General features: G+C 37.3%; 1 protein-coding gene across 1 annotated transcript in view; it reads right to left on the bottom strand.

Annotated features, from left to right (window-relative positions):
* Positions 1-536: 536 nt before the first annotated feature.
* The window catches only part of LOC126191422 (collagen alpha-2(IV) chain), a 254,223-nt gene continuing 234,513 nt past the window's right edge, over positions 537-20,246 (bottom strand). Inside the window, exons 28-31 of the mRNA XM_049932293.1 lie at positions 9,715-9,916; positions 4,912-5,083; positions 4,642-4,756; positions 537-2,146 (exon numbers count right to left, since the gene is read on the bottom strand). Of these exons, the coding sequence (XP_049788250.1) occupies positions 1,889-2,146; positions 4,642-4,756; positions 4,912-5,083; positions 9,715-9,916 (747 nt within the window). The 3' untranslated portion in view covers positions 537-1,888. The remainder of the gene's footprint in view (positions 2,147-4,641; positions 4,757-4,911; positions 5,084-9,714; positions 9,917-20,246) is intronic.

Genomic DNA, 20,246 nt, shown 5'->3' with positions numbered 1-20,246 from the left:
TGACAGTATAACATTGCTTTTACTCTCCCACACTAATGACCTTTTTTATTTTTTTTTCTGCTGTCATTTCGAAACCTATCCGTACTACTAGCTTGTGTTTCTCCAAATCTACTGTTGAAGCAAAGAAATAAAAAAAAAGTATGTTCAGCCCAATATACACTAAACAATTTTTGTGTATATTGCAACACTTCCCCTTTCCTAGTTCTATTGTAACACAGCATTAAATCATGTCCATTAGAGGTATCTCTTCAATTTCAGTTATTTTCAACAGATGTTCACATAAATATAAATAACTGCTGATATTGCATTTACCCTATCACTTTTCTTATTTGGGATTAGAAGTTTGTCCATTTTATTTCTTGTCTTAATATGTTTTGGTGAGAGATACTCCAACGGTGTTCGTTCAGATCCACAGATTTATCCAAGCTGCAGTATTTTACTTTGCTAGTATCCTTTTCAAGTGTAACTATATTTGTCTTTTGTATTATGTAATACAAAATCGTTCTGTTCTCTGGTGTCAAATAATAACTCTCAAGTATTTTAAAACATTGTTTTTAATTTATGTTACAAATTGGCAGTGTTTTCAGACAATATACATTACAAAGTAAGGAGTCTTAAACATTATTCTATCATTTACACACATACAGAAACTTACTGATCTTCACATCACATAACACCCAATTTCACTCTTTGGAAATAAAAAAAGGAGTGTAAATGTTTAAAATTATTTCTCAATAAAACATTCTTGGCAGTTATTACATCTTACATCATCCGCTTCTAATACTAGTAATATTACACCACATTACTTACACATGGTTGTGAAAGCATTTATAATTTTAATGCAAAAGAGCTGTAAAAATAAAGTTACAAATATACACTGATTGTCAGTATAATACATTTAAACACTTATCAGTGGTTGGTTACAGTGATGATCCATCAAGAGAAGTATGTAAACTTAAAACAAATGTTTATATATGGGTTAAGAAAAACTGAAATGCAAATGAACAAAAACTTTTGTATGACTTTTCCACTGACACTTGCACATGAAATACAGAACACTGTTACAGAATTTCTGAGAATGAAAAAATAATTATTGGCAGTAAGATATTCCATTGAAAAAAAGAAAGAAAAGAAGGCAGATCATTTGAAGAATTATTTAAATTACACCATCAACATCATAACAAACAATAAATGCATCATTTGTTCAACTTTCATTGACAATAACAGATGAGTTGACTAGAGCATCTTTTATTGACACAGTATCAAGGCAGAACCTGATGCATCTTTACCTCAGCAAATTTGAATAATATATGATACTATGGCAGTTTAGTATAACATTCAGCTTTTGCAAATTTAATTCTGTTTAGGAAAAAGGTTTTAATTTACAACACAAGAAACTTCAACTAACATAAATATATAACTTAATAACACATTTCATTATGAGTTAAATTACATTGAGTCTGAAGTGCCAGTCCTCTTTTCTTGAGGAAGGTGATGGGAGTGAGATGGGAGGAAAGGACATATATACTACAGTAAAGTGATATAGCACCAATAATTTTTTTCCACCAACACATATAAACACGATGCAGTGAGAGACATCTTACAAGAAGCACAGAAAAGTTCTTTCCTTAAATGCTTCACTATGTATTTAATACAGTTTGTTACACCTCTTAACAGCCTATGTAGTGGACATATTCCAAGGAAAGGCTTTACTTTGATAGCAGTATGGAAGTATAACACATCACTACATTAAGGAACACATCACAACTTTCAGCAGAATTCTTTTCTGTAGATGAACACATGATATCCCATGAAACCCCTTGAAGGAGCCATGGAAACAGAGAAGTGAGAACAACACAATGAGTGCAAACTGTTTACACATGCTGCTCTACGTATTCTTGATGCAGACCTGGCACCGACTCACTCTTGTCCTCAAGGTGCCTGCCTTGAGAGTTTGGCTCTGGGGCACGCGGAACTGGTTGGCATCTTCAATTGTCGCCAACCAGAAGCTGAATTTGTTGGCAAAGTAGTGGCAGGTGCCCCTAGCTCCATTACATTCAATGAAGGGTGTTGCACGGAAATCTTCCAAGCATGAACCTGGACTTGCTAACGATTGTCCACCGCCTTCAGCCCCAGCTGCAGTGTGCTGTCAATGTGGTTTCAGATTAGTACCATGGTTATTGTTATGGTATCCTTGAGTAAGATTTAAATAAATAAATTCCTACTGCTTTAACAAAAAGTAAGCAGATCATAGAAAATCCTATAAATGTCTTTTATTAGACTGCAATAATCTGTCAGACTATTACTAACAAACTGGTACAACTAAAAATCATGGATTCCATGAAATTCTGTGGTAAAGCTTCAGTTCAATTCTTTCAAGCATGATATAGTTACCAAAGTTTTCATGTCGGGTGCTCTTTCTTCATAACACACCATCTTCAGATATTGCATACTTCTCATGCAAATTTCATGTCACATACACTTGAAGCTCACCCCTTTGTGATGTAAAAGGCAAGGAGTATCCCCCAAAAATGTCGAAGTTATTTCTTCCCTCATGCAAGGAAACTTTTACTACATATTACCTCACATGTCTTTCCATTAAATACCTCAGGATGTTCAAGCAATCTCCTAAACTTTGTTGATTATGCCTGTGTAAACATACCACTCCTAAATGTCTGCTTACCTTATTAAAAACTTATATTACAGCTAAACCACAGTAAATACATAATATTATGACAAGGATGATTTGTAACCTCATTATATACCCACATGCTGTAATTTATCCACGAGTTTCCTCATATTTTCACACAACCTACACTGAAAATGTGTTCTTAAATGACATCTCCTTATTATGAATCAAAGTATAGCTTTTTGTTAAATGATCTCTTTCTGGTAGATTCAGTACCTTTCAAACATAAACATATGAACTGAGCAAGCCCATTACGAGCACTATTACCTTGGCTGGAAATGTTGAATGTTGAATGTTGAGAGGAAATGGGCTGAGAGAAATACTTGTAATTTTTTTAAAGATGAATCCACTGTATTCACTGAACAAGTCTTCTACTATGAGTACTCTCATGCTAAAATTAACATCATTATTGTGCTTCATACCTTCTAATACTCCAAGTGGGTTTCAATGTCTTTCAATTAGCAATAATCAAGTGCAGATTAATTTTTAGTTTTTTTGTATTCAAGGGCAGCTGACAATATACTTACCAAACCTCAGTCTTATCAGTGCTTTCTCAGAACACAAAACATCCAAAAAGAGTTCATAATTATAACTTGCATATTCTGTCAGGCCAATACTATAACTGTGAACAAAAATTAGCACAGTATATGACTCTTTAGACATCTGATATTGTATCTTTGTCTGATGAACAGCTCTCACCCAAAATAATACATTTGAGTTCAACTGTCAAGAAATCTTTAGTCCAGTCACTTATTGAACAAAATATCTCATAGTAATGTTTCATTATTTACTGTACCCATCCAGGTATTCCACAGCAATGTATTTGACCTCACTGGAAAACAACAAAATATTGTCACAAACCATTTGTGATAGCATCAAAGAATAAAACTGTCAGACTTTTGCAGCCTCCTCTTGTACGATAGTGGACATCTTGACAGTTTTGGCCGATGATTGTTAAGTGTTTTTATGGCATTTTGCCATCATGTGTGGCTACCATTGTCAAAGATTCATGCTCCATTGCTGGAAGTGAATGTTTAACAAATAATCTTTTCAGTTTTTCTGTAATTGTTGTCAGTTCTTGAACTCAATATTACAATACAGTGTGGCTGAGATATATCTGTTCTTACTGTATCATAATGCCATTTGTCTAGTAAAGCACTTTTATTTTGTCTCCATTCTTTATTCTTCTAAGTTTTGAGGATATTACTAAAGGTTATATTTGTTTTGGCACCTCCTCTCTTGTCTCACAAAATACCCCTCCCCCCACCCACTCCACTAACCTACCTCCTCCCACAGTAGAGGATATCTGCGTAGACTAAAAGACATCAAAATCTTGCACGATTATCCAAGCTGTACCACCAATCAGTCATCTGCCTATCCTCATTTCTGTTTGTTTTTCCATCATGAATTTTCTATTTTTGTAATGTATCTGGCTTCTGTGTTAGCATAAAAATCCATATGCTCATCAACCACTCCACTACCTAATAAAGTATATTGGACTGTGTTAACCTACCTTCTTTAAATTCATAACAAGTTAACAAATTTATTCCCTTCATTTATAATGACAGCAATATTTCTAACTTTTATAACCAGCAACATGTTTTAAGCAAATAAAAGGTGCTTGTGAGGTACAGTGTCCATTTCTGTTGAGTAAACCCTTAAATAAGAGTATTACTTTTACAGATGAATTCAGAATGTACTGTTACTGGGAAAACAATATATTGACTGACGGTACAATTGTGCTCTTAAAGACAAATCTCTAGAACAGAATATATCTGGCCAGGAAATTTTCTCTGTCTCTCTTTGGGTTTTTCTACCTTTCCTCTGTCTACTATGATTCACATTTTATTTTTTTTGTATTTTATTTGGTTCTCTGCCCAGTCACTTGATATTTAACAAGCTACACATCATTTTCTGATTATAATAAGTTAAAAACTGCTGACAACACTTACCATGACAAAACTGTATCCTATCCAGAGTCCAGACCAACCAAATGGACATTCTGGTACTGTGTCAGATTGACTGTGGACAGCTATTATATTTGCTGGAGCTTCACAGACAACACACCTGTATGGATAAGAAATGATAATAAACAGCAATAAAAACAAAATAATAGATGTTTTAAGTGTTTACTACCTTATAAAAATATCTGTGAAATTCTTATTTGCTATTTCTATTGTGGATAGGAGTAACTTACATAGAAGTCCCAAATTCTTACTGACCTTGAAATGAACTGCCGAATAGCACTCTCTTCTACAGGCATCATTGGTATGGCCTCATTTGTAGATAGCCAGTAAGACTTATCATTGCGACTGGCATAGTTACACACATCATTAAAATCACAGAACAAAAATGGCATTGTGCTGAATTTCTTCACACAGGATCCAGCAAAACCTTTTGAAGGAAAAAAGTTACATTAAATGAAATTTTTAGGAATCTGAAAATATTTGTGGCAATGCTAATCTCATTTCAAACTGCGATTTAGGGAATACAAATGATTCACAAATAAGTTGATTTATGGATTTTTGTCCATGATGGTTTTGTGAAATCCATTAAATTTAAGGCAAGCAGCCAAGAAAATTTCAGAAGAGATGGATTTTGCATGGCTGCATGCACAAAATATAATTCATACACCATGAAAACCTGAAAATTCACTTGGTATTGTACATTAGAATGTTTTCCTTATTTTGAAGGCACGTTTTCTGTTTAGTGTAGGATGGGAAACAACAGCGCAAGATGCTTATTCTCTTCAAGGGTATGCTGCTGGATATGATTGTCTTCACTACATGATATTTCGGTGATCCATCTGGCCGCCATCTTCAGGTGCGATTGCTGAGTACACAATCATGCCAGAACTGAATGAACATCAGAAACAGTGGCTCCTTTATACCCTGGGTCCATGCCTTTGTGCCTGCATGAGAAGTGGAAGAGCTGCCCCCTGCGAAGCGAAGAAATGCAGCGCCACTGGCAGTAGAAACTGGCGAAAGTGATAAATCGCAAATTAAGATGTAGTACACAATCTGAGTAACAAGAAGCCAGAGCAATAATTTGTGTCTCTTTAAATGACATGTTATGTCCTTCACTGAGACAATGTTTGATGACAGCAGAGTTTTCAGGTTGGAGCAAACATATGTGATGATGATGGTCCACACATTGGTCATGAACAGTGTGAATAGTCTGCCAATATAGGCATTTCCACAATGACAAGGAATTTTATAAACTCCAGGCTTTCTCAATCCATATCATCTTTAACAGATTCAAACAGGGCTCTAGTCTTGGCCAAAGGCAAAAGAACACTTTTGATATCATATTAACTGAGAATTCTAGAAATTTTTGAAGAAATACTTCCAGCAAAGGGTAGAAAAGCAACTGATTTACTAGTGTCCATGGTTCACCTGATGGTCCAAACTGAAAAGTGTGATTAATTTGATGATTGATGTATCCATTGAGCTTGAAGACAGCCTTAAGATGATCCACTTCCTGTGTCAAATTTTTGGAATCAGAAATGGCATAAGCTCTCTTGACCAATGTACGTAGAACTCCCATGTGCTGAGGTGGATGACAACTAGCAGAACGAAGATAGCGGTCCGTATGTGTGGGTTTATAGTATACACCATGACCCAATGTACCATTTTCTTTTTTGTGTACTAGAACACTCAAAAAAGGTAATTTGCCATCTTTTTCAGTTTCCATTGAAAATTTGATGTGTGGATGAAGACAGTTAAAATGATCTACAAACCAATTAAGAGCTTCCATTCCATGTGGCCAAACAATGAAAATATTATCCATTTTTTGGAGAAAAACATGTAGGTTGAAGAGAAGAAGTCCTGAGTGTGATATCTTCAAAATCTTCCATAAAAAGATTGGTGACAATAGGGGAAAGAGGACTCCCCATAACCACACCATCAGCTTGTTCAAAAAATATGTCATTAAATAAAAAATATGTTGATGATAACACATGGTGACACAGATCAGTAGTTTTATCATCCAAAAGTTGACGAATTAACAAGGACTCTTCTGAAGGTACCTGGATGAAAAGACAAACCACATCAAAACTAATTAAAAGGTTAGATGTTCCAATGCATAAAGGCGTCAACCATTGAATGAAATCAGCTGAGATGGCTAAATGATGTACACATTTCCCAATGTAAGGCCTGAGGATAGAAGCAAGATATTTAGCTAAATTATAAGTAGGAGTGCCCAAATTACTAATGATAGGACGAATAGGAGTTCCAGTTTTATGCACCTTTGGTAAACCATACAACCTGGGCAGTACTGCCGATCCTGGATGAAGGTTTTTGATGGCGTCCTTTGGCAGGCAGCTCTTCTTAATAAGTGAAATGGTCTTCCGCTTTATCCAGTGTGTAGGATCGCCCTGAAGTTTATGGTAAGCAGAGTCATCCAATAAACAGGTAATTTTGGATCTGTTAAAGATGATTGGGATTGAGAAAGCCTGGAGTTTATAAAATTCTTTGTCATTGTGGAAAGGCCTATATTGGCAGACTGTTCGCACTGTTCATGACCAATGTGTGGAACATCAGTGTCACATACGTTTGCTCCAGCCTGAAAAATCTTCCATCGCCAAACATTGTCTCAGAGAAGGGCACAACATGTCGTTTAAAGAGATGCAAATTATTGCTCTGGCTTCTCATTATCGGGATAGTGTGCTCAAGGAATCCATCAAAATTCAATTATCTGATGACATTATTAATAGAGATAAAGGTTTTTCTTTAAGCAAGATACGGAACCCGATTTTATCTGATATAAAACAACAACGGTCTGGTTTTTGACCTGCTGCATTTTAATTTGCGATTTAACACTTTCGCCAGTTTCTACTGACAGTGGCACTGCAATTCTTTACTTCACAGGGGGCAACTCTTCCACTTCTCGTGCAAGTGCAGTGGTCTGGATCCAGGGTATAAAGAAGCCGCCATTTCTGATGTTAATTCAGTTCCAGCATGATTGTGTACTCAGCAATTGCACCTGAAGATGGCGGCCAGATGGATCGCCAAAATATTGTGTAGTGAAGACGATCATATCTGGCAGCATACCCATGAAGAGCATAAACATGTAATACACTGGGAAAATCTACAGAATCACAACAGCACACGATAGTTACTTGAAAGCAAGATTGGTAGGGCAGTTCTCAGATGCATAAGCATTTATTTGGCTGCTGAAATATTTTTGAGAATCAGCTTCCATACAGCCAAAGCCACTGAAGAAAAGAGAGTTCAACTCATACTTTTATCACATGACATCCCAAAAGCCAATGGATCACGGTTATAAAATGTGTGCAATTTTCTTGACTTTTGACAAGCATTTTACTGAGTGTGACACCAGCACTTAAGTCTAATCATACAGGGGGACTGGATTGAGGATTTTAAGGTACGGTGGACTCAGCATGTTACCTTAAAATGAAAGTCATCAACAGCTGTCCTCAGCTGAGATGAATGCACATGACAGGAATGTGGCGGTGACTCGCTGTCGGCATTGTTATATGCTCTAGACATGATAGTAAGTGCTGGTCTAAAAAAGTTTTCATGATTGCAATTACATCAACATTGTAACTGTATCTGATTGGAAGAGGTTCAAGCAATGTACGTATTTTAAATTATCTCATTTCTTCAATGCAATGATACTTCCAAAATAATGTTGTTAAAATTGTCCATTTGCATGTATATGCACTACACATGCTGTTTGAGTAATTATTAACTCTGGTACTGTCTATGCAACTACTGAATTTTTTTTTTCATCTGTACATATTTTTCATTTTATTCATTAGAAACAACAGCAAGAATAGTATCTTCTTGACCATAAATTGCTTTCAGTGTGGATGTGATGTCTGAATGCACATTTCATTAGAATTTTCCTTTTTCTCACTGGTGCTCTATTTAAAAAATAAAAGACACTGGTAGACCATAAACAGAAAACAATGAAATGCAACAAGGGTGACAATGAAGTTGCCTGGTAAAGCAATATTCTCAATAGCCATGTGGTAGAAGAGGACTGGGGGAAGAACTGCCTCCCTGTTCCCCAACTCAACCCTTACAGCCATTTCTCTTAACTGCCTACTGTAATCTTAGGTGTGTCCAAGGCATGTGTGTTGGGACCATTACTATTCTTGTTGTATATTAATGACCAGGCAGACAATATTAATACCAACCTCGGACTTTTCGAACATGATACAGTTATCAGTGATGAAGGTGCACAAACATACAGTCAAATATTAGTAAGCTTACAAAGTAGTACAAAGGCTGACAACTTGCCTTAAAAGTTCAGAAATTTAAAACTGTGCACTTCACTAAAGGCAGAAACATAGTATTCTTTGACTACAGTATCAATGAGACACTATTAGAAACAATCAGCCCATACAAGTACTTGGGTGTAACAATGTATAGGGGTATTAAGTGGAATAGTCACATAGGTTCAGTCACAGTTAAAACTGGTGACAGACTTTGATTCAGTGGTAGTACAGTGGGAAAATTCAATCAATCTACAAAGGAGAGTGTTTATAAAACTCCCATGCAACATATCCTAGAATATTGCTCAAGTGTTTGGGATCCAAACCAAACCGGATTGACAGAGGATATTGAACACATACAAAGGAGGGCACTGTGAATAGTCAGAAGATTCTTTGATGCATGGAAGAGTGTCACAGACATGCTGAAGAATACTTACAAGGATTTTGAGATGCTAGTGTGAGGAATCTAGGAATATGCAACAGCACAATACATAGCACTCTTATGGGACTCACAAAGTCAAGACTACACTAACTACAGTATGGACAGAGGAATTTATGCAGTCATTCTTCCCACACTTCATAAGTGAATGGAACAAGAAGAAATCACGACAAAGGGATCCAGTGGGAAGTACTCTCTGCCATGCTCTTCATAAAGATTTACAATGGATATAAAAACAGATGTAAAGGCAAATTGTGTTAAAAACATTTCAAGCTAGTCAAAGACACAAAAAAGTGCATGAGTTAACTAAATATTAGTGTTATTAAACTAGTGATAAATATTTACCAAGATCTTGGTGGTGTGCTTTTTCATTTCCTTCAATATACAGAAGACTGTAACCATCCCACAGCTTGACATGTCCAGGCTCACATTGTGGAATCTGGGTTGTCTGACTATGCCTCACCAACAGAATACCAGTCAGGTAATCAGGCTGCTGTTCACAAGGCAATCCAGCATCGCCTTTTGGTCCTGGATCTCCACGTTCTCCCTGTAGAAGATGTCACAATCATAACATACGCTGATATTTTTATCCTTAATTGGTTAGCTGATAATACAGGCTACATGCAAAGTTCTTTTCCTGTAAAATAAGCTCAATAGTTATGTTTTTAGACACTGGTGGAATGAAACTGTGTTTCTGCTACCACACATGTAGTTAACAATGTGAATGACTGACAGAGGAAATCTTTTACTGTAGCACATTCTCCTTATTTGAGTCATGCATCGAACCTACATAGAAGACAATATATTTTTGTGCATCCAATATTTTAACAAAATCTTGGAGTCCATACATGAGCCATACGTTATATCTCTGTATTCTATTAAATTCATTGCAGAAATATGATTATATCATTCTGATCAGAAAGTTTCAGGATGTAACTAACATCTTTCTTTTAATGTAATTCAGAAATAAATTATTTGAACAAAAGTATCAATTTGTGTTGTTCTGTCTGAGATTCTCTTAGTGTTCACTTTTAGTTTATTTAATATAGATCCACTCCAAGCAATACTGCAGGATATATTCAGTGAATAATTCATTTGAAATTTCTCTTTCACAAAGAAGCTGCAATTTCATAATACACCAGAAATGAACAAAAGCCCATCATTTGAATTACCTAAAATACAGCTTACATTTACATTCTGATTCATAACAGGTTGCATTTTTATTCCCAGATATGTATAAACCCATTACCAGTTTGATTTGTGAGTCACCAAAACTCAAGCTCTACAATTTCAAGCCTAGTTTTTATCCATAAATTACAGTTTAAAATTATTCTGTAGTTATGATAACAATTTCTTCAAGGCTAGACTGAAATCTTCAGAATGTCAAATTGAAAGTAATTTATAAAATACTACTTTAGTCTAACATATTGTCAAGGATATCTATACTAATAAAGAGCTTGGATAACAAAGATATTATTACCAGGTCATAAATGCAAATTACAAAACAACTATTGTTACGTCACATTTCCTTAAGACACATCTCATGGTAATTGGCTATTATTCTTCTCTCTGGATAATAATCTGCACTCTGAAAACTCATCAGTTCAGTCACAAGTCTATTTAGACAAATATCTCTCAGAGACTACAGCAAAATGAAATGATTGCATGGCACTGATGGCCACAGGTTTGGCTGCCAAGTTGCAAGTCTTTTCAGTTGACATAACATTGAGTGACTTGCATGTTGATGATGATGACATGATGATGAGGACAACCCAACATCCAGTTCCTGAGTGAAGAAAATCTCTGACTCACCCGGGAATCAAAACTGGCCCATTGCATTGCAGTCACACACACTGACCACTTAGCTAAGGAGACGGACAGAGACTGCAATGATCAGTTATTACCTTATTGCTTACACAGATTGTCATTTTATGTTTCTTTGTGATGTTTAGGTTATGTGGCATTCTTCAGAATTGTTAAAAATAAGAACTTTATTACATTTGTTACACATGTAACCAGTCTAAAATTGTTGTTGCAGCTATTTCGCTGACTGACATATCAGCAATGACTCAGATCACAACACAGCAGACATTACAGTTATAACAATCTCTGTGCAAATGTTTTCTACACAATAGGTAAGCTTGCTTTTTATGTAATTAATTCGCACTCTTTCATGTTCAGAAATACACCGCTGCACTATATTTTCTTAAATCATTTTACTAAACTGATTATTACATGTAACTGACAAATGTATGAACCTTATCTTTGACTAGTGCCTGACATTTAATTATTCTCAGTAAAAACCTGATTATTAAAGAGGTATCACCATCCCTTCCACCAGTGCCAAGATGTGTAGCCTACACTAATTATTTAAGCACCTTGTATGTTGTTAATCAATTCAGTTAAATATTATGGGTTCTCTGTGTCATAGTGCTTCAAGGTAATTAGCTTTATTTGTTTACAATGTGTATTTAATAGTTCATGTTTCACTGTTGAGATTTAAAAAGACTGTAATAAACAAAAGTAAAATGGAGATGCTGAATCGCAGATAGGCACAACAAGAAGACTCAACCAAAGAAAGCTTTCAGCTCATAAGGCCTTCATCAAAAATGGATGATACACACACACACACACACACACACACACACACACACACACACACACACACACACACACACACAAATGCAACTCACACACATGTGACTGCAGTCCAAGGCAACCATAGTCATCAAGTGTATAGGCCGAAAGCTTTATTTGGAACAGTCTTTTTGTTGTGCCTATCTGTGACTCAGCATCTCTGCTATATGGTGAGTGGCAACTTTCCTTTTCATAATATTGTTACAGTCCATCCTGGATTTTCCACTGTTTGACTGTAGTAAACAAAAATGATACATGCCTGTTAATGTAAGGCCAGAGATGGTATCAGTGTATTGTTTCTCTAATAAGCTGGCAATGTGACTTGTTACTAACCATGGAGTAGCAAGTTGAGTATTTAACTTTTTATGTGTTTTCTTTACAGTTTAAGTCTTAAATTCTGTGCATGTTATTCTGTTTAAGAGGTGTAATCTCACGTTTATATAACTGTAAAGTATAAATTCAGGCAGTCTGTAGTGCAGTTGTCATTTCTTTTGAGTAGCCAGCAACACAGCTCAGTAAGGTGGCAGTCTGCATTTGTGACATGTCAGGATTGTAGCAAGTTGCATATTTAGTTTCTCTGTGTACTGTTACAGTTTACTTCTTAAGTTAGTTGTGATGAGATGGATAGCATGTGTGCACGCTGTGTGTGGATGTAAAATGAAGCTGGCTGCAATTCACAAACAGCTGAAGGTGCTTTTGGCTAAGGTCAGCGTTTTCAGGCTGCTGTCTCGGAGTGTACTAGTGGTGGAGAGTTTGGCATATTGCATGGGACACCTCAGGTTTTGCTTGTTTAGTCCACGGTCTCTGCTGTCGAGGTACTTTCAAGTTTACTTGTCACGATGGATCTGCCCTCACCACTGACTGAGTGGCAGGTGGTAAAACATTTGGGTCACTCAAGGCGGTGGGTCAATGTGGAACTTGTTCATCTAGCCTTGCCCATTCACCCTGTGAATGGACTGATGGCCAGCCACTACTTCAGCAGGGTCCTAGTAGACACATGGGAGGGGGGGGGGGGGGGGGAAGCTTCAGTGTAAGGGCTATTATACAGCCCCTTAGGCAAATAGCATTCAGGACTAGAAAGAAAGTTGATGTGAGGTCAGTCTGTCTACTGAGATGGCCCAATCTGAGATATGGAGGAAGCCTTTTCTGTGGCTATCCAGCATGCAGGGTGCAGTCATCTCCAAGTTGTGGCTCACATTGGCACCAAAGACACCTGTCACTTTGGATCTGAGGTCATTAACATTTCATATGGGTAACTGGTGGAAGTGATGAAAACTACTGGCCTTCCATGCAGGGTGCAAAGCTAAGCTCACAATTTGCAGCATTGTTCCCAAAGTCCATCAGTTCCTTTTGCTTCAAGTGGAGGTTCTCAACAAAAGCTTCATTAGATCCATGAGTGCTACTGAATACATTTTCTGAAAACTGTCTTGAGCATTTAGATCAAGAGCCCACACACAGTGGAAATATTTTAGACATTGCAGCTACAAACAGGACAGACTTTATCAGTGGTGTCAATAAAGAGACAGGGATTAGTGATCAGGATGTCATCATAGCAACAATGGTTACTACAGTAGTTAAATAAATCAAGAAGGGCAGGAGAGTACTTCCGCTACAAAGAACAGATAATCAGTTGTTGGCATTTCACTCAGACAGTGAATAGAAATAATTTAGTTCTAGTATGATGAATTTAGGGGAATTCTGGTCAAAGTTTAAACAGACTCAAATCACCCTCTGAAGAAGTATGAGCTGAGTAAGTGCTTTAATGACAGAAAAGACCCACCATGGTTTAATAACAAAATTTTGAAAATGCTGAGGAAGCAATGACTGTTGCACTCTTGGTTCAAAAGAGAACACAAATGATGAAAGGCAAAAGTTAGTGGAGATTTGTGCATCTGTAAGAAGATTGATACATGAAGCACACATCTGACACTATCATACCTTAGCAAATAATCTTGCTGAGAAGCCATGACAGAAGATAGCTAAAGGAAATCTGAAGTTCTAAATTTTGTGTTTCAGAATTCATTCATGCAGGAGGAACATATAGACAGTTCACATTTGACAATAGCACAGATTTCCATATGGAGTAATAGGCATCCCTGGTATAGAGAAGCAACAGGAAGAGTTGAAAACAAATAAGTCACCAGGTCTGATTGGAACTCCAATTTGGTTTTATAAAGAGTACTTTATGGCATCAGCCTCTTACGTAGCTTGCATTAATTATGAATGTCTAGCCCAGCATGAAATCTCAAGCGACTGGAAAAAAGTGCCCATCATTTCTGTACATAAGAAAGGTAAGACAATGAACCTGCAAAATTATGGACCACTATACTTAACAATGGTTTGCTGCAGAATTATTGAATATATCCCCTATTCGAATATAATAAATTTCCTTGAGACAGAAAACATTCTGTCCACAAATCAGCAAGGTTTTAGAAACCATCACATGTATGAAACTTAGCTTCTCCTTTTCTCTTGACATTCTACACACCATGGGCATAGGGCATCAGGCAGATTCCATACTTCTAGATTTCCCAGGGAACTGTGATTGGACTGCAGTTATTCTCCGTGTATATAAATGATCTGATAGACATGGTGAGCAGCAGTCTGCAGCTGTTTGCTGATGAGGCTGTGGCATATGGAAAGGTCAAGCATTTCTGATTGACATAATAAATGACAGCTAGTTCTAAATGTAGAAAAATGGAAGTTAATGCAGATGAGTAGATAAAACAATCCTGTAATGTTCAAATACAGTATTAGTAGTGGGCTGCCCGACATAGTCATGTTGATTAAATATCTAGAAATAACATTCCAATATTATATGAAATGGAATGAGACAGAAGGACAGCAGTAGGAGAGGCAAATATTCAACTTTGATTTATTGGGAGAAATTTAGTAAAGTTCATCTGTGAAGGAGACCACGTATAGAACACTCAAGTACTGCCCAAGGATTTGGGAACCCCACCAAGTTGCATTAAAGGAAGATATCAAAGCAATTCAGAAGTGGGCAGCTAGATTTGTTATTGGTTGGTTCGATCAACACAAATATTCCAGAGGTGCTTTGGGAACTCAAATGGGAATACTAGGAGGGAAGGTTATGTTCTTGTTGAGGGACACTACCAAGAAAATTTAGAGAATTGGCATTTGAAGCTGATTGCAGAACTATTCTACTGCTGCCAGCATATATTTCACTTAGGGACCATGAAGATAAGATAATAGAAATTACATTGAAGCATATAGACAGTTGTTTTCCTCTCACTATATTTGTGAGTGGAACAGAAAAGGAAATGATTAGTAGTGGTATAAGGTACCCTCCACCATGCACCATATGGTGACTTACTGAGTATGTTTGAAGATGTTGACATATATGTAGATGTAGAATAAAAAATAAAATCAGTCATTTTTCGTAGGTATGCACTTCTATGTCATGTCTCAAAAATACAAGACAAAAAGATTTTATAATAAGATATCTTGACAAGTTAAGGCGTCAGTAGTGCTGGAAATGTGAGGAAATAAGAAAAGTGAAAAATCTGTGAATGTAAAAGACTATCGTTTTTCAGTAAGGAGACTTCCACATCATGTTTCGAAATATGGACACATAAGCATAAGATATAGCATTAAACAGTGTGCTGAAATTAAAAGATGCTGCAAGTTGTTTTCCGTTATGAGACTAGGAAACAAATGGGATGTTCATGGCAAAAACTCTTGGCAGATACATTACCAGAAAAGAAAAGAGAGAGAGAGAGAGAGAGAGAGAGAGAGAGAGAGAGAGAGAGAGTGTGCGTGTGTGTGTTAAACCCCATGTCCTTACCTGTGAAACATCTGATGAAATGTGTGATACACTTACAAAGATATGAAGATATACCAGAAGAAATAGTCCAACACAAGAGTCCATTACTTGGAGAGTTCTATAACAATGAATACGGTAGAAATTTAGATGTGATGTTCAGTACTGCTAAAGTGCAACCCAAGCATTCAGACTGAATCACTTGGTGCAGAATATTGATGAAACAACATTAATCACAAGGATAACAACAGAGTTGCCTTATGAATACAAACATTTTGGTAGCGCATGGGACTCTACTATTAAGGAGACGAAAACCTGAAACTAAGACTCAAATCTGGAGAAGATAAAATGAAGAAAAACAAAGAAGAGATAAACTGTCATCCAAAATTATAACAACAAAAAGAACTTTTGAAAGGTGGTGTTTGTTTTGCCACAAAACAAACACCAACAACAATGTAAAGAATGTTGTTGTTGTTGTTGTTGTGGTCTTCAGTCCTGAGACTGGTTTGATGCAGCTCTCCATGCTACTCTATCCTGTGCAAGCTTCTTCATCTCCCAGTACCTACTGCAACCTACATCCTTCTGAATCTGCTTAGTGTATTCATCTCTTGGTCTCCCCCTATGATTTTTACCCTCCACGCTGCCCTCCAATACTAAATTGGTGATCCCTTGATGCCTCAGAACATGTCCTACCAACCGATCCCTTCTTCTGGTCAAGTTGTGCCACAAACTTCTCTTCTCCCCAATCCTATTCAATACTTCCTCATTAGTTATGTGATCTACCCATCTAATCTTCAGCATTCTTCTGTAGCACCACATTTCAAAAGCTTCTATTCTCTTCTTGTCCAAACTATTTACCGTCCATGCTTCACTTCCATACATGGCTACACTCCATACAAATACTTTCAGAAATGACTTCCTGACACTTAAATCTATACTTGATGTTAACAGATTTCTCTTCTTCAGAAACGCTTTCCTTGCCATTGCCAGTCTACATTTTATATCCTCTCTACTTCATCCATCATCAGTTATTTTGCTCCCCAAATAGCAAAACTCCTTTACTACTTTAAGTGTCTCATTTCCTAATCTAATACCCTCAGCATCACCTGACTTAATTCGACTACATTCCATTATCCTCGTTTTGCTTTTGTTGATGTTCATCTTATATCCTCCCTTCAAGACACCATCCATTCCGTTCAACTGCTCTTCCAAGTCCTTTGCTGTCTCTGACAGAATTACAATGTCATCGGCGAACCTCAAAGTTTTTATTTCTTCTCCATGGATTTTAATACCTAATCCGAATTTTTCTTTTGTTTCCTTTACTGCTTGCTCAATATAGAGATTGAATAACATCGGGGAGAGGCTACAACCCTGTCTTACTCCCTTCCCAACCACTGCTTCCCTTTCATGTCCCTCGACTCTTATAACTGCCATCTGGTTTCTGTACAAATTGTATATAGCCTTTCGCTCCCTGTATTTTACCCCTGCCACCTTTAGAATTTGAAATAGAGTATTCCAGTCAACACTGTCAAAAGCTTTCTCTAAGTCTACAAATGCTAGAAACGTAGGTTTGCCTTTCCTTAATCTTTCTTCTAAGATAAGTCGTAAGGTCAGTATTGCCTCACGTGTTCCAGTATTTCTACGGAATCCAAACTGATCTTCGCCGAGGTCAGCTTCTACTAGTTTTTCCATTTGTCTGTAAAGAATTCGTGTTAGTACTTTGCAGCTGTGGCTTATTAAACTGATTGTTCGGTAATTTTCACATCTGTCAACACCTGCTTTCTTTGGGATTGTAATTATTATATTCTTCTTGAAGTCTGAGGGTATTTCACCTGTTTCATACATCTTGCTCACCAGGTGGTAGAGTTTTGTCAGGACTGGCTCTCCCAAGGCCGTCAGTAGTTCCAATGGAATGTTGTCTACTCCGGGGGCCTTGTTTCGACTCAGGTCTTTCAGTGCTCTGTCAAACTCTTCACACAGTATCGTATCTCCCATTTCATCTTCATCTACACCCTCTTCCATTTCCATAATATTGTCCTCAAGTGCATCACTCTTGTATAGACCCTCTACAGATCATAAACAACTGCAACATGCATAATGATAGACAAAAATGTTCTCCATTTTTTCCAACTTAGCGGATTTTCACACACATTCTAACAATGGTTAATGTGCTCAGTATGGGGTGTAACTACCTCTGGCAGCAGTACAGGCCTGAATGATGTCATCAACCGCATGTTGAGGCAATAATGTTCATTCATCCTGCAGAGCTGCTTGCGAATCTTGGAGAGTGGTTGGTGGATGCTCATGATGCAACCTGTCCCCACTAGTACATCAGAGACATTATGTGTGGGATTCAAAATGGGAGAGCGAGGAGGTCATGCAATGCATCTGATACCTTCCGTTTCCAAGAAACCATCAACCACCCATGCTGTATGAGGTCAAGGATTATCGTCCACCAATACGAAGTCTGGGCCCACATCACCTCGCAACAACCATACATGAGGTCCCAAGATCTTATCACGATACCTGACAGCAACTTAACTATGCCGATTCACCCATACGACTTCATGAAGAGGCATTTATGTTGTCAACATAATCCCTGCCCACAGCATTAGGGATCTTCCTTGATATCGTTCTCTTCCAACAACATTTGGTTCCAAAATCATGTTCCACATTGCCTCCAGATGTGAATCTATTGAGAATCACTCTCCATACCAAATTAGGACTCATCTGTGAAAATAAAATTGGCCCACTGTTCGACCATCCATGAGACATGTTGATAACTCCACTCTAGATGTTCCCTTCTGTGAAGATGCATCTGAGGTACAATACACCATGTCTTTGACAGTAAAGGACACTCTGCAGGAGCCTTCTGTACACCGTGTAAGTTCTAAGGCAGTACCATCATGCCCCTATAGCCAAATAACAGTCCTCTTTTCTGCTTTCACATTGGGTTTGCTGTGTTCTGGTCTTTTGGGCACAGTTTTGGTCTCTATAAACTGTTGCCACATTTGAGAAATAACAAAACAATTCACTTTAAGCCTCCAAGCCATATCAGGTTGTGACTGTCATGCTTCCATTCTTCCTGTGGTCCTCCACTGCAGAGAGTCTGGTAGACACCTTCTCTGTGCCATATTGCACCATCTGTGGCTCCGTACACAGTGACTGTGGATGTGGGACTATCCGGCAAATGCTACCCCGTTTGATAGGTGCCCTGACATCATTGTTGATGTGGTTGCCATTGACCAGAATAGCATCTTTCATGCAGAACATGATTGTAAAGATATCTATTGACAGTTTGTATGATTACATCATGAAATAGACATAGGATTGGTTGTTTTTTGCTTTGATTTTGGACACCAGTGTGTTATTGCTTTCAAAGCTACTGCCTACAGGAAGAAAGATCAGAATAAAAACAATGAGAAATCAGTGTTTAGTTCACTATGTAAGTTTTATATCTTCAAATTTAACACATATTTCGGACAACACAACAACACATATAAGTCACTAAGTAAGTTGACCTGTGTACAAGTCGGCATTCGATTCAACACTGAGTCTCAGTCTAGCGGCCGCTACTCGGCTGGCCGCTTAGGTGGCGCAGCTGCTGCCTGGCCGGCAGACAGCACCGCACTTAGAGGACGTGCGTAATTGCGCGGCGGCACTTTGAATAATCGGCGAGTCACAACAGTAAGTGAGTGTAAAATGAAACTTAGTGACAATAAGAACAAAATACAGTGCTGTACCTGTGGTACATATTATCTGGGAGAGTGTTGGGCAATAAAGAGACTGCCTCAAATTAGTACTGCAAAAACACAAATCATCCTGCTGAAAAATGTTACTGTAAGAAGGAACATGAGAAGATGAAAACACCAGAAGCACTTGTGACAGAAAAGCACAAAAAGAAAATTAATAAAATAGATATCAAATTTGTTGTTGATAATGGTAGTAAAGAGCACATGTCACATGAAAGGAAAATTATGTCAAGAGCGAACAGCTGTGAAGGTACAAAAATTAAAGACTACAAATGTGAAGGTACAAAAATTAAGACTACAAATGGAAACTTCATGTACTGTAAACTGGTTGGTGAAGCTGAATCAGAAGAGGTGTTGTTGATAAATGTGTCACATGTCCCTGAATTGTCAAGAAATGTATTTTCAGTAAATGCCACTACTGAAAAAGGGGGAGTGTCAATATTTGACATGAAAATGGTGAAGATTGTGAAAGATGGAAATATTATTCTGGAAGACAACAAATAATAAAATGGAATTTATGTGGTTATCTCACAATCAAAAGCAAGATAATGAAGCTTTTGTCAGTTGCTGAGCTCCTGTGGGGAATTTATCTTTGGTATTTTCAGTTCACTGTGAACAATTGTCTAGTGTACATGTGTTCGAATTGTATCTTTGTGTTGTAATCAACTGTATTCTAGAGGCCTAAATCTGCATTCTGCATTTCA

The sequence above is a fragment of the Schistocerca cancellata genome, chromosome 6 (assembly GCF_023864275.1).
Source record: "Schistocerca cancellata isolate TAMUIC-IGC-003103 chromosome 6, iqSchCanc2.1, whole genome shotgun sequence".
Lineage (NCBI taxonomy): Eukaryota > Metazoa > Arthropoda > Insecta > Orthoptera > Acrididae > Schistocerca > Schistocerca cancellata.
The sequence above is the reverse complement of the archived record's forward strand: the minus strand, read 5'-3'. Positions and strand labels throughout refer to the sequence as shown.